We start from the raw sequence: 16260 nt of genomic DNA on the forward strand, positions 1-16260 counted from the left end.
GTGATATTCGTTACTCAGTTGCACACAGCTCCACCTTCTAGTGTTCCTGAAAAGACCATAACAGTCTTTTAAGAACTCTTGTTAAGATAACTAATTCTTACCATCAGCTTATGAATTGACGGTTCAATATTATTCGCTTTCACCATTAAAATGAGCCTGGCACCGCACAGTGGATCGTTGCGCGCATCACAGCAGAGCTGTTCTGTGAGTGCGCTGGATGAATCGTACGTATTCATTTTCATGTCGCTGTTAAAGACGTAGCTCACAAAAAAGAAGAATTCTGTCATCATTTACTCACCTTCTTCTTATTTAAAATCTGTTAGACTGTATGTCTAGATATGCTGACAGTCTCTCAGTGACCGTTCACTTTCAGTGCATCTTGCAACCCTGGTGAAAAAACAGCATATCCTGTAGGTAGGTTTTGATGCTGGTTTAAGCTGGTCCTTTGCTGGTTTATGCTGGTCCTTAGCTGGTTTATGCTGGTCCTTTGCTGGTTCATGCTGGTCCTTGATGACCAGCAACATGACCAGCGTAAACCAGCAAAGGACCAGCTTAAACCAGCATCCCAGCATCAAAACATACCTACCAGCATATGCTGTTTTTTTCACCAGGGAACTAAAGTGGGACGTTTCATAAACCTATTAAAGGATAGTATTTATCTGCCCTGAGCTGCTGTCTAAGTAGACAGTTTACTGTTTTGAGCTCTGAACTTTTACAGATTCACCAGCTTCAACATAAGCAGCAGTGCCAGTTCAGGTGAATCCCTGCAGGAAGCAGATTCAACAATAATCTCACAGAAAGCAGATGTGAAGAATTACAGTCTAATGACTCCTGCAGAAAAACTAACCCTTTGTGAGAGACGAGCTCAGTCTTTGGCTGACAGCGAAGAGGTATGAAATAATCTCATACCCAGAAATACAACTCAGACTCTGATTTCTCTCCTACTGATTTATGCAACCTTATTAGTGCACTGACATTCCAGTATGATCCATTATGAATAACATAAAGCTTCCCATGCATGTTTTTATTCTTAAGACAGACAGCTAGACACTTATTGATCATTATATTCATTGTATGTTTTGTTTAATTTCTCTAGTTTAATGTTTTATGCTTGTTTGACCTTTGCAGTATGACCCCTGCATCCAAGAGCTTGTGCGTTGCTTGGCACTGAGCAGACTGGTTTATGGAAATGAGCATTTTGCAGTGGCCCAAGCTCAGTCAAGACTGGCTAAAGCTTACTTGCAATACAAAGGTAAAATCATTAATTATTCAGTGCGTTTAAAGAGAGAAGAAATGTTCAAATAATGAGAATAATAAACAGTGAGCTTGTTATGTGCATCAGGCAGTCATATATAATGCAAACATAACACATTAACTTCCTACTGAAAATCCACAACCTTCTGTTTCACAGGTTGGGCACATCAGGCACAAGAACATGCATCCCAAGCACATGAAGTACTCCGTTCCAGTCAGCAGGAGGAGCGAGTGAGCTGTCTCAACTGCTTCCTTACCATACATCAGACTCTTGGAAGTGCCGCTCTACTGCTTGGAAAATATCCTTGTTTACATAAACATCAAATGCAGTCATGTTCATACATTTTTAAGTGCTGTATATTTTTATATGACATTATTAAACTCCTCTTTCGAAGTAGAAGTAAATTCATCAAACCTTGTTGTTTCGGATGGTGCAATAACCACAGTAATATGTTAATTCACTTAACCATGTGAACTTTAGCAGAGGCCGAGTCGAGTTTTCACAAGGCAGCAATAGTCATGGGAGACATTGTAGCACAAGAAGCCATGGGGAAGGAGGACAGAGTGGACACTGAGTATGAAATATTTACAAATTTAGCAAGGTACTGGACCATTTTAAGCTTAATTGTTGTAATGGCTTGCTGTAATGACATAGCTGGACTAACAAGAGATATAATCTTACGTTAGATAGCTACTGTATGAATTACTGCCCTTCTTTTCTTTCCTTTTAAATACAACCCTGAATAAATGTTTAGATCTGGGACAAAGAGGAAAGGGATTCATTTTGTAATTATCCTTAGAAACATCTCAATCTTTTTCCCAGTCTGTTTATTGCATAATCAACATGCACTTGTCTGCAGGCTTAAAATATGACATGGCTACTGAGTACACATTGACATTCACACAAAGCACTACGGTGAATCACATGCTGTGGTCTATTTATTTCTTTCAACTCCTGCAGTTTCAAATGTCAGGTTCAGGTTTAAATCCATGTTTTTTCTGGCATCACTCTAAGTTGACACTGGTGCACTTGTAAGTAAGACAACACTTTAATATCAGAATATGCATTGATGTTATGCTACATTAAGATATTTTTCTCTTTTTTTGGTCAAACAAAAGAATGAATATACAACCTGTGGCATTTCATTAGGACTTCAAGCTAAGATCAGCAATATTTTTTCACCACAAGGTGGTGCTCCTCATCCACAAAAAACCTAAAATCTTTACAAAAGCTTTATGATAAATTTCACAAACGTTGTTGATAGATAGAAACAGTCTTATATTATCATATCTTACAGTTAGCACATATAATGTGAATGTCACACTACTCTTTTCAGTTCAGTCACATTCAGAGCGGAGCAGAAAAGCATCTCTGTACATTTTTAATGAGATTTTCCTACAAAGCAAAACCCAACATCAGTTGCATTAATTAATTAAACATACATAAAGCAAAGGGTTTATTATGTAGAAATGTTTTAGACATACTTATTTATTTTTTTTGGAAAATGTTGGGCTTGGTTTTAGATGTGACAGCATTATTCAAAGATTTTTTGTTTCTCAGGGGTAATAATTCCCACAGGAGGTCTTGATTAACTTGTTCAATAGCTTGTATTGATCCTAGTGTTTATTATGGCTGGTCTCACCAGGCTTGACTGTGACAATGAACGACTGTGGTTTGTCTGCCAGCTGTGTTTATGTTGTGAGTGCAGAGCGACAGTAGATCTCACTGGGCCATCTCAGGTTTTATTATTGCCGCTCTGTGTTATGTAAGTAAGGGCATCTGTGCTAGAGAAGGTAAGTTGTTATACAGTAAAGCTCATTTATTATGTATTTATAATATTATGTAGCATTGGTAATTGTGTTTTCATCAGTTTGTCAGCTGCTTTTGTTAGTCCCGGAAGAATGTGCATATGTGAGTTGTGATGAAAGCTTTCTAATTCTTCTGCCTTTGACTGTAAAGCTAGTGTTGACATATTTGAAATGAGTGAGCCTGCGCTATCAACACATACCTCTACAAAACCCAGAAACAATGACACAAGCTTACAGCTTTTTTATTCGGATGAAGGCCGTGAGTGAATGAACATCAGAGTCAGCATATCGCTATCATACTGACATGATTCTCCACACAAATTTACATCAGCCCTTGTTTTTGTCAAGGATTTTTGGCCTTAACAGAATTTAAAAGTGAAGTGTATGTTTCCTTATGTCTTTTCACACTCTAAGCCTGTGAGCAAACAAAGCTTAAAAGATCAAGTGTTTCATTTTTGCTATGGTAAATCATCCATATACTTAAAGGAGAAGACCACTTCCAGAACAACAATTTACAAATAATTTACTCACCCCCTTGTCATCCACGATGTTCATGTCTTTCTTTCTTCAGTCGTAAAGAAATTCTGTTTTGTGAGGAAAACATTTCTGCATTTTTCTCTATATAATGCACTGCTATGATGCCCCGATTTTGAACTTTCAAAATGCAGTTTGAAATGCGGTTTCAAATGATCCCAAATGCAGTTGTAAACGATTCCAGCCGAGAAAAAAAGGGTCTTATCTAGTGTAACGATCGGTTATTTTAATAAAAATAATACAATTTATATACTTTTAAATGCCAAACGCTCGTCTTGTCTTACTCTGCCTGGACTGTTTTTGTTCCGAGTCACGACAGTTAGCGTATGTTGAAAAACTCCCATCTCATGTTCTCCCTCAACTTTGAAATTGTCCTATATCGCTGTTTTACCTTTTTTGTTAAGGGTCTTTGATCTTCTTTGCATGTTCACTTTGCGAAGACTGGGTCGGAACTTCTGCAGCAATGTAGGATGATTTTGAAATGATTTTTGAAGTTGAGGGGGAAAATACAGAGTTTTTCAACATACCCTAACTGTCTTGAGTCAGAATACAGTGTTCAGTGTTCAGGGAGAGAAAGGCAAGACGAGCGTTTGAGATTAAAAAGTATTTAAATTGTATTTTTTAATTAAAAATAATCGATCATTTCGCTAGATAAGACCCTTCATCCTCGGCTGGGATAATTTACAACCGCATTTGGGATCGTTTGAAGCCGCATTTAAACTGCCTTTTGGAAGTTCAAAATCGGGGCACCATAGCAGTCCATTATATGGAGAAAAATGCAGAAATGTTTTCCTCAAAAAACATAATTTCTTTACATTTGAAGAAAGAAAGACATAAACATCTCTGTCACATATTTTCCCGACTGTGCCTTTATATGAGTCAGAATGCATGGAACAGTTGGAGAACCACTACATTTTAATAATGATCCAAACAAACATGTTTCATGTAGCATGAACAGTTTATTAATGTAACTTAGATTTAGTTTCAAAATTAAAAGCAAAAACTTACTTTTGACTGCACGAAGCAAACAGCAGATGGGCTGAATGAGAACGCAGATTCACTCACTGCCAGCAGGTGGCGCTTATGGAACAGCAGCAAAACAGCATTTATTTGGTTACTGCTGCAAACAAAGCAGCACTGTGCTTCGAAATACTATATTACTATGCATTATACAGGTGAAAGATGAAAAGAAAATACAATCTAAACTTTTATGAGATACATTTACATAAACCCTCACCTCCAATTCAGTATTTCGGATTTGTTTTTCAATATTTTGCGGATTGTGAACGGTGAGCTGACCTGCCTTTTACAGTATTTTCTGCTCTTTGTGTTCATCTTCAGCTTTTCTGGCTTCTTTTAACGATCGTTTACAGTTGGTTTATTTGCCCAGTTAAAGAGTTAGTTTTCCAACCAGTTAGAAGTGTAACAGGGATCTCCTCTATATCACCCAGCCCTGTTTTAAAGAGATAGTTCACTCTGTATTACATAATTTCTTCTGCAGAATGCAAAAGAAGATAAAAAAAACTAGTTAACTCCATTGAATTTAAAAATTCTTGTAAAGCTACTAAAGATTGTTTAGCATTTAGCCATTCAAACGTTACACTTCATGTTCAAATATCACTTCATAATATGGACATTAAATTATAGGCAAACATATTACCCAAATATGTGACCCTGGACCACAAATCCAGTCATAATGATCAAATTTTCTGAATAAATAAGCTTTCTGTTGATGTATGGTTTGTTAGGATAGGACAATATTTGGCTGAGATACAAGTATTTGAAAATCAAAATAGAGAAAATCGCCTTTAAAGTTGTCCAAATGAAGTTCTTAGCAATGCATATTACTAATCAAAAATAAAGTTTTGATAGATTTACGGTAGGAGATTCACAAAATATCTTTACCTAATATCCTAATGATTTTTGGCATAAAAGAAAAATCAATAATTTTGACCCTTACAATGTATTGTTGGCTATTGTTACAAATATACCCGTGCTAATTATGACTGGTTTTGTGGACCAGATCGGATAAGGTTCTTATGCTGGAATGCAGTGTTTTTCTTTCTTTAAACATAACACTTCTCATTTAAACCAAAAATTATATTTTGGTCTCATCTGTCCACAAACATTTCTCCAAAAGCCTTCTGACTTGTCCACATAATCTTTATTAAACTGCAGACAGGCAGCAGTGTTTTTTGGAGAGCTGTGGCTTTCTCCTTGCAACCCTGCCATGTACACCATGGTTGCTCATTGTTCTCCTGATGATGGACTCATGAACTTCAACAGTAAGCAATGTGAGAAAGGCCTTTAGTTGCTTAGAAGTTATCCTGGGGTTCTTTGCAACCTTGGAAACTATTTTACATCTTCAGAGTGAACTTTGTTGTTCGACCACTTCTGGGGAGGGTAACTGTGGCCTAGAATTTCCTTCACTTGTACACAATCTTTCTGACTGTGGATTTGTGGAGTCCAAACTCTTTAGAGATGGTTTTGTAACCTTTTCCAGCCTGATGAGCAGCAACGACTCTTTTTCTGAGGTCCTCAGAGATCTCCTTTGTTTGTGCCATGATTCACTTTCACAAACATGATCAGACTTTAATAGATCCCTGTTCTTTAAATAAAACAGGGCATAAACTGACACCTAATTATCATCATATTAACTGAAAACACTTCTGAACAGATAGATTCTAATTTCACCTTCAAATTAACTGCTGATCCTAGAGATTCACATACTTTTGTAATTCACAAATATTTAACGCTGGACAATTTTTCATAATAAATAAATGACAAAGTATATATTTTCATCTCATTTGTTTAATTGGGTTCTCTATGTCAATTTTCAAAACTTGTGTGAAAATCTGATGAACTTTTTGGTCATATTTATGCAGAAATATAGACAATTCTAAAGGGTTAACATACTTTCAAGCAGCACTGTATATTACATCCAGCAGTTACAATGAGATGCACATCTACCTCAACACACAAATCTCAAACGTGGTAAAGATTAACAAATATTAATTCACCAAAAATGTGAACTGAACAATATGACAGCTAAGCAGCAATGACAACAGCAGCTGCAGCATAAATTAAGCAAGTAAAATGTAAAGCAGTGATCATTTTTTAAAAATAAGTTACCACATAGTTTTTTCAAGCTGCAGTGCATGCTGGGAACTTGCACAATAATAAAATTGATTATTCAGATGACTCAATATGGAAAATTGGGACAACATCTGGACACATTTAAAACAAATACTTGAGTATCCATGTAAGGTCAACAAAATAACTTTTGTTAGAAACAAGTTGTTTAGTTCACAATCATTTTATTTATGTATTTATTTTTTTAGAGTGTATTTTGCAGAAACAGAACTGTTGTAAAAGGGGTCCAAAATATTTGACTGAACATTCATTGTATGGGCAAAGCATATCTTTCACAGCATGAGGGTAAATGATGTCAGCATTTTAATTTTTGAGTGAACTATCCCTTTAAATCACTGCTTTGTTGTTTCTTTGGTAATGTTGTAAATTAAGTTGAGCTAAACTTGGCTGAAGACTGAACTTGGAGTGCTGTTGTGCCAGTATGAAGTAATCTGAGTGTTTATTTTCATTTTTTTCAAGGCGACGATGTCTTTTCTGTTGCTCTGTGTCTCTATTTATGCCTAATTTTGCCTGGGACTGCTTTCTATCAAGCCTGAAATCTTTCATACACAGTGTACGTCAGTATTGGTCTGTTAACAATTACTAAGCAGAAGGCTTGAGGGACTACTTGGCAGTTCATGTAAAACTCCCTAATTGCATTACGCCCCTGCACAACGGACATTAAATCAGATTTCTCCACGCAGATTATATCTCTCCTCCCTCTGATGATGCCTGAGAGGATGGCTGGGTATTACGCTGGCGCTGCGTGGCATAATACAGGATGTGTTTAGGTTTGTGTACCCAGGCAGAGGAGTTGGCACATACTCACTGTCGTGTCGCACTGCCCCTAAAAGGAGGCCCAGAGTCTGGAATTTCTGATGCAGCCTTGAAAAGTTGCCAGGGTGCTCCAGTGTACACACAGAGTGCTATGAGAAAACCTTGGTGGAGTCGTGCTTAAAATCTTTCGCAAACCATTTCCCAAATGTGGCCCTTGAGCGTTTTCCCCTGATTGCTGTAAATCCAATTGGACATTCAGATTAAGAGCTTTTTGATTTCATTTGAATAAAATGTATGTTCCAATCCTAAAATATACACCAAAGATTGAAGATAAGACGTTTACAGCTCCATCATCATCAAATTATGCAGATATGGATGAATGCTTACAAATGATGTGGAATGTCAACCATCAATTTTAAAAATACACTTGCTATTTTAGAGGCGCACCGTGGGAATCCACTAATCAAGCTTTAACTTGTTTAGTTTGTGATGCAAGTTTTTTTTACTAGCTTTATATTTATGGGACAATGATGCTGCATGAGCAGGCTACTCTCTCTGAGATGGGGAAATTGAGTTAGGGATCCATTAGAGTGGATGAATCTGGAAAGACTCAAAGCTTTTAACAAGATGGATTGGTGAAGCACGGGACCTCAATGTGGTGATGGATGTCTCCATAAAGAGTAGTGCTACACACCTGCCCACATTCACCCAGAAATGAAAATTCTGTCATTAATTACTCACCCTCATGTCTTTCCAAACCCATGAGACCTTCGTTCGTCTTTGGAACACAAATTAAGATATTTTTGATGAAATCCAAAAGCTTTCTGACCCTGCATAGACAGCAACGCAACTACCACATTCAAGGCCCAGAAAGGTAGTAAGTAGGGCCCTATGAAATCCGTTTAATTTTTTCCCCAAATTCCGTTTCATTTTTTTCCAAATTCGTTTTTTTTTTTCAGTTAAATTTTTCTGGACTCCTTTTTAATGGTTAAATTAAATTTTATTAATCAAATAGCATGTCTAATTAATTAATATCATGAAACTTAAACAATTTCACATCAGTTTCATAAAGGTTTAACAAAAATGACATGTTTAGGGCCCTATGAAATTCTCACCATATGTTTTTTTTACCCTCAGAAATTCTGTGTTGTGTATTTAAAGTGTTCTGTTTATCAAATGAAGACATAAAACATTAATATCATTTATTTTTGAATTATTAAAAAATTAAGCAAAGTTTTTTTGGCAAACAAAGGGGAATTTACTATTAAAATTAAAACATGGAAGAAATGTTGTGTGATTCTACCCTAAAAATAATGTTTGTTTCATTTTTGTAGTAGTAGTAATAGTAGTAATATATATCTGGCACAATATCTTCAAGTTAAACCGGACTTTTATTTTGACGCGTCGCCGTGTCTACCATTACATTTCTGTCTGTATGTGATATAACACTAGTTTTCCTAAAATGGAACAGTCAAATGCTGATGAAGTGACTCTCAGCAGATATTGTTCATGTATTTATGTCCTTGTTTAGTGAGACGACAGACGCTGAAATCACCGTGAGCGTCACACGCGCTTTATTCATTAAAACAGAGACACGCAGAACATGCACGATTCGCATTTAAATGGTATTTTTGCGGCCTAATATTTACAGATACTAGCCTATATTGCGGTTTGATTTAAGTGTAATGATCTACTTTTGATTCATTCATTTAAACTTTGACAAATTCCGTGACATTCCCTGTTATTCAGTAAATTCGTTTTTATGACTGGATTCCGCGAATCCATCCGCGTTAAAATAGTCCATGTGACATCAGTGTTTCAACCATAATGTTATGAAGCTACAAGAATACCATATGTGCGCAAAGAAAACACAAATAACAACTTTATTCAACAATTTCTTCTCTTCCATGTCAGTTTTTGATGCAAGAGCGTTCGTTCTGAGGTAGAAAGTCCATCTCTTTTAGTTCATCATTAGTATATTCTTATTCAAATAAGTAAGACTGTAATAATTACATTTTAAAATACATTAAAATGCACACTATTTTTTTTTACTTTATTTTTGGTTTATCAAATGTAGCCTTTGGTGAGCGTAAGAGTCTACTTTCAAAAACATTACGAAGTCCTACAGATTCCAAACTTTTGAATGGTTTTCTTTAAAATGTCTTGAACCATTGACTTAAACGGAATACTTTTTATAGAACAGCATTGACTCTTCTGCACTTCATTTCTTCACTGATAACAGACAGCAGTGACTCTCTGCATTGTTCAGGAGTGAGACTAGAAGCCTCAAGGCTGATACGGAGAGAGGAGAATCAGGCCTAATAAAGACATGAGCTTGTGTGTATTGAGTTCAGAGCTGCGGGGCATGTTTGGATTTGCTGCACTCCACATCTTAATAAAAGAAACGAAAGCTCCCTGAAGGTTCAGAGCTGGTGCCACCATCCTGTTTTTAACCAGTTTGCATGAACAGGCTTTTCGTGACCGTCTTCCTTTCATTGTTCTGGCATTTTTGCTCATGCCTAGTATTACAAATAAGCCATTCTTATTATGATGACATGCATAAGCGAGGTCAACAACGTGCTGTATGTGACATTGTGGATTGATTTCATGATAAATGACTTCTTTGTGTCCGTGTTGTTTTCTATAGGGTGTACCAGCGACAGGGAAGGCCAGAGAAGGCCCTCAGTCAATGTGAAAGAGCCTTGGAGCTGCTTCAGGAAGGAGCTCAGCTCAATCGGATCTGCTGTGTTTACAAAAACATGGCAGCCATTGAACAGGCACAGGGACATCTGGATAGAGCCATCGAGCATCTTCTACAGGTAAACACCACAGGGACTCATATTAAAGCAGATGAATTAAATGAATAGCCTAATGCGGAGATGCTTTTTTGTCATTACCTTAAAGAGATAGTTCACCCAAAAATGAAAATTCTGTCATTAATTACTCGCCCTCATGTCGTTCCAAACCTGTAAGACGTTCGTTCATCTTTGGAGCTCAAATTAAAATATTTTGATAAAATCTAAGAGCTTTCTGACCTTGCATAGACAGAAATGCAACTACCATGTTCAAGGCCCAGAAAGGTAGTAAGGACATCATCCATGTGACATCCAGTGCTTCAACCTTATTTTTATGAAGCTGTGAGAGTGCTTTTTGTGTGGAAAGAAAAAAAAAACAACAACTTTATTCAACAATGTCTTCTCTTCCGTGTCAGTTTCCGACACAAGAGTACCACAACACATATTTGGCCCTGTCAAATGGTTTTTAAAACTGGACAAAAGTTATTTAAAGCCAGGAATTATTGATAATGTTCCCCGTGTTTCAGGGTGGGTGTGATATGTGATATCTCTAATAAAGTCTCTCACTCCCTCTTCTGCAGGTTCATTCCATAGCTCTTAGTCAGAGTCCGGGGGGTCTGGAAGGGGCCCAGATCGCTCACAGCTTGGCTCTGGCCTACTCTTCCACTTCAGAGCCTCATCACAACGGTGACCGACTGCATTCACAATAGTCTGTCTGTAGGAGGGAATGAATTAATCCTCGAGCATCACACAGAAATGTTGAGATGTGTAATGAAGTCAATATTAGAATAATAAATGCATTATGAGTAAAAGGCATTCTGTCATTTAGATGACTTGGATCCAACATTTAGAATCTGTCATTGGAGTGAATTGTGTTTAACAGGGTACATAAGGAGAGCTTTGTGTTAGCTGCCCTGCATAACAAGTAGCAGTCGAGTCTTGAAGGTGACCCTCAGCTAATCAAAGGAAAAATATGGTGATGTGTTGGAGTAGCTCTTCAAGGGGTAGTTGAGAACTCATATTGTGTAAAAAAAAAAAAGGCATTAGAGAAAACTAAAGTAGTGTGATTATGTTCATCTCTTTTCCCGTTTCAATAGATTCAGCAACACGCTTTTTTGAGGAGAGTATAAGTGCATATAGAAGTACGCTAGGCCCACAGGACACACTCACCCTATCTGCTCAAGATGACTTCAGTCATTTCCTTCTACTCACAGGACAACAGGAGGTCAGCTTCTTATTTAGATCTTTATATTTTAACTATCCACCTTATTTTTGCCGTATGATGGGGCGTGGCCATTTGTAAATTTTACTTGCAAAGCTTGTGGTGTCATTCACGTCCAGCTATTTTTAGCTGTACAAAACAGCTTGTTTTGCTGCTTGATTTTGAAAACTGGTGTGACTTACCATAGTATTTTAATGTATTACCTTATTTATGATTACAGAAGTTTGTAGTGCAAACAGTTTTATGGTTTAATGCACTTTTTCCCTATGGCGGCTTATGAACCGGAAGTCTTGCAAATTCACATAAAACATCTTACTTCCGTATTGAAAAATAAGGTGGATATATACAGTTAAAAGCTTGAGGTCAGTAACATTTTTTAAAGGAAATTAATACTTTTTTAAAGCAAGGATGCATTGAATTGATTAAAAGTATCACAGTTTCTACAAAAATATACACTACCAGTTAAAAGTTTTTGAACAATATAAGATTTTGAGCAGTAAGATTTTTAATGTTTTTAAAAAGGTCTCCTCTGCTCACCAAGCCTGCATTTATTTGATCCAGTGTATAGCAAAAATAGTCAAATATTGAAATATTTTTACTATTTAAAATAACTTTCTATTTGAGTATGTTTTAAAGTGTAATTCAATCTTGTCATTTAAAAGCTGAAGTAGCATCATTATTCTAATCACATGACCCTTTAGAAATCATTCTATTATTCTGATTTGAAAAAAAAAACATTTATTAATATTATTATGTTGAAAACAGCTGAGTAGAATTTGTTAAGAAGAACAGCATTTACCTGAAATGAAAATCCGTTTTTATAAATGTCTTTATCATCACTTTTGATCAATTTAAGGCATGCTAGCTAAATAAAAGCATTAATTTCTGTCATTTCTTTCCCAAATATATATATATATACTGACTCTGAGATTTTGAATGGTATAGTGTATAATGTTCCAAAAGCTTTTTATTTCAGATATTTGCTTCTATCTTTGGATCTTTTTATTCATCAAAGAATTCTAAAAAACTGTTTTAAATATTGATAATAATAATAAAAAAAATGTTTCTTGAACAGCAAATCAGCATATTAGAATGATTTCTGAAGGATCATGTGACAGTGAAGACTGGACTAATGATACTGAAAATTTAGCCTTGATCACTGGAATAAATTACATTTTAAAATAAATTCAAATAGGAAGCAGCTTTTAAATAGTAAAGATATTTGACAATATTACTGCTTTTGCTGTATTTTGGATCAAATGAATGCAGGCGTTGTGAGCAGAAGAGACTTCTTTAAAAACATTAAAAACTTTTGACTGGTAGTGTATATGTGAATATCAAGGATTTATATTGATTGACCGTATGTAAAAGTTTAAGGATTGTTAATTTAAAAACCTTATTGATTAACCACTGTTCAGAAACTTGGAGGCTATGTTTCATGTCTACAGTATGATGATTATGGCCCTAAAGCTGGAGCAATTTGTTATTGTTTTTGTGTTTCAGAGATGTGCTGAGATCCAAAGAGAGTGTCTTGCCTATAAGAAGAGCACGTTTGGTGAACTGAGTGCAGAGGTGGCAGAAGCACTGCAGCTGATTGGTGGAGTGGAGATGACACAGGGTCAGATGAGACACGCCCACAGGACTCTCAAGAAGGTGAATCAAATATATAATGCATGATCACTATGCTGTAGGAGTCGGCTGTTAGCTGTTAAAGGAAAAGTCCACTTCCAGACCAAAAATTTACAGATAATATACTCACCCCCTTGTCATCCAAGGTGTTCATGTCTTTCTTTTGTCAGTCGTAAAGAAATTGTGTTTTTTGACAAAAACATTTCAGGATTTTTCTCCATATAATAGTTTAAATGCGGCTTCAAACGATCCCAAATGTGATTGTAAACAATCCCAGCTGAGGAAGAAGGGTCTTATCTAGCGAAACAATTATTTTCATTTAAAAAAATACAATTTAAATACTTTTTAATCTCAAACGCTCGTCTTGTCTTGTCTGAACTCGGGGGATTCTGGTTCAAGACAGTGAGGGTATGTCGAAAAACTCCAATCGTGTTTTCTCCCTCAACTTCAAAAATCATTTCAAAATCATCCTACATCGCTGGGAAACATGTAACTATCTTCGGTAGCCTCTGAAGGGCAGTACTAAATTTAAAAAATATTATATTTAGGCAAAATGTGAAAAATGTACAGATTGTTCAAAAGTTTTCACCCCCGGTTGCATATGAGTTGTCCTCAGTGTGAAAAGATGGATCTCAAAATCATACAGTCATTGTTGGAAAGGGTTCAAATACACAAAAATTGCTGGAAAACCAAAGAATTTGTGGGACCTGAGGGATTTTTCTGAAGAACAGCAGGCAGTTTAACTTTTCAGGACAAACAAGGGACTCATGAACAACCGTCAATAAACAAAAAAACACAGCTGTGGATTATTCAGGTAGCAACACTGTTTTGAGAATCAAGGGGATGTAAACTTTTGAACTGGGTCGTTTTTATAAATTCACCTATTATTTTCTCCTGTGGACTATATGTAAACATCTTTTATGTTATGTATCTTCTTCAGGTCAGTACTAAATAAACAATAACATGCCTTTTATATGATCCCTCTTATTTTGGTAAAATAATTAACATTTTAATGATTCTGAAAGGGGGATGCAAACTTTTGATCTCAGCTATATAATATAGAGTCAAATGAAGTTTAAAAATTAAATAGTAAGTTTTTTTTTCATCAAAATTCTTCCACACACAGTCGCTAGAGACTGAGCAGCAGCAGTTTGCACAAAATAAGATCTGAACAGCTATTTCGATCAGTCTCTAAAGACCTTATGTCTACAAAGCTATGCTCTAATCTTAGAGTGTAGCATGAATGATATTTCTCCTCAGAGGGGATGCTCTTTCTGATATAAAATGTTCCAAGGAATAACATTGTGTTCTTAGACCTTTTGGATGCAGTCAGAGATTTTCAGTCGTTGGTACATTGCCGAGTGCTGTTAAAAGAGCACTGAATCCAGTTAAAAGGACCTTCACGAGACCTTCCACTAGAGCATTCTAAAATGAAGTCTCCTAACTTATGTAAGATGTACGCATGGAATAGATAGTTTTGGTAACTTCTTCGTTATTCATAGCTTGACTGTTCATAAACTGGACAGTGTTATTCTTTGTGTCTCGGACAGCTCATTTCTCCCTCGATATCCTCCTTTAAGAGTCACACCACACTCTGATTTGCAATGTTGTTTATTCTCTTTTGTGCCATTGCTCTTAGCAACTGATACAGTAAGAATCTAAAACCTTCTTTTATTTACATCCCAAACATCTTTTGTATGTCCTAATTATGCAAACGGCTTTTATTTTATTTTTATATGGCCACACTGAAACCCCCCTGAGATATGTTGATTGCTGATCTTTGGAAACCTGTCCCCACTTGTCTATAAATGAGCACTGTTGCTATGTTTCTTTGTTGTCGTATCGAAGGGCTGCATTTGGAAGGTTATGAATCAGTGGTCCCACGTTCTGCACTTCCTCAGGCTACTAACCTTTCTCCGTTACCTCTGACAGATACGAGTGGCTCATATCATGTTCTTTCTCCTTTCAGCTGCAGCAGAGCAACACACTCCCAGTTTAGACTTTGGCCTAAAGCCAGGGGTTTGTGGTTAAACAGAAACAGGGCTTTAAATAAGTTGGAATTTATATGTGTATTGTATATTATGTTTGTTTTTTGTTTTAAAGGAAGTTTTGTGTGGTCTTTAGACATATATGCAGTCCAGTTTTTTTATAAAAAACGCCAACACTTTTGAGAAACACTGACTGTTTTCCCATGGAAGTGGGCCCCATTACATCACTTTTGCCTGTGGAAAGTGATGAAAGCATGGACTGAGACCTTTCAATCATAAAGGAAACTTTGAACAGTGCTTTCCATTGTCTTTTTTTGGAAAGTGAGTGTTTTTCTTCCAAACCGTTGCTGTTGTTGTTTTGAAGATGAGATGAGTGGATGAGAGAGGGTTTATTTAAGGAAATGAAGTGGCTTGGCCAGGTATGCTGTAATATCTGTGTGCCAAAGGCACTCCTCCTCTCTACTACTTCTGTGAAATCAGAGTCAGGCCGTCCACTAACTCTTGAGCCCCACACACAGCAGTAAAGCTTACTTGTTTCGTTTTGAATTTTAATGAGTTATAAGTATAACTTTTTAAATGTTCTAGTTTCACATTGGCAGGCCATTTGGCTGTATCAAATATTGGCTTGCCCTTCATTTACTTCATTTTACCAACCTTTCAATCCTTTAGGAAAATGATAATGATCATAGTTTTCAAAGGGATAAATATTCATTTTTTAATTAAAATTGTTTAGGAAGTCTGTTACAGTCTAATGTTTGATTGCATATTCTATATTTGGCCAAAATTCACAACCATTTGAGTTGTTTATGCACCATGTGTCATCAACAAGTGTGATTTAGATAAAAAAATGTTTATGAAGGTGTAAGAAAAATGTAATATTTTAAAATCTGTAAGTGGTCACCATTTCTTTTTAGTCTTTTCACTATTTTATTTTTAAAAGGTCCTATATATCATATTTATATTTTTATTTATATTCAAATATATATTCACTACCGCTACCTGTTTTATTTGTCAAAAACAAAAAGTAGTAATTAAATTAAAATAAATAATTAATTAAACTAAACTGTAATAATACTAAACAATATTTCCGTTTTTTTTCCTGTATTTTTGATGGTTGGTG

General features: G+C 36.0%; 1 protein-coding gene across 1 annotated transcript in view; it reads left to right on the forward strand.

The window, feature by feature from the left end:
• The window catches only part of ttc23 (tetratricopeptide repeat domain 23), an 18017-nt gene continuing 1757 nt past the window's right edge, over window positions 1-16260 (forward strand). The window contains exons 1-9 of the mRNA XM_051134705.1: window positions 1-224; window positions 719-890; window positions 1129-1252; window positions 1412-1553; window positions 1731-1856; window positions 10154-10325; window positions 10883-10988; window positions 11399-11526; window positions 13027-13176. Coding sequence (XP_050990662.1) covers window positions 151-224; window positions 719-890; window positions 1129-1252; window positions 1412-1553; window positions 1731-1856; window positions 10154-10325; window positions 10883-10988; window positions 11399-11526; window positions 13027-13176 — 1194 coding nt within the window. The 5' untranslated portion in view covers window positions 1-150. The remainder of the gene's footprint in view (window positions 225-718; window positions 891-1128; window positions 1253-1411; window positions 1554-1730; window positions 1857-10153; window positions 10326-10882; window positions 10989-11398; window positions 11527-13026; window positions 13177-16260) is intronic.

This window comes from Labeo rohita, chromosome 18 (assembly GCF_022985175.1).
Source record: "Labeo rohita strain BAU-BD-2019 chromosome 18, IGBB_LRoh.1.0, whole genome shotgun sequence".
NCBI classification, from domain to species: domain Eukaryota; kingdom Metazoa; phylum Chordata; class Actinopteri; order Cypriniformes; family Cyprinidae; genus Labeo; species Labeo rohita.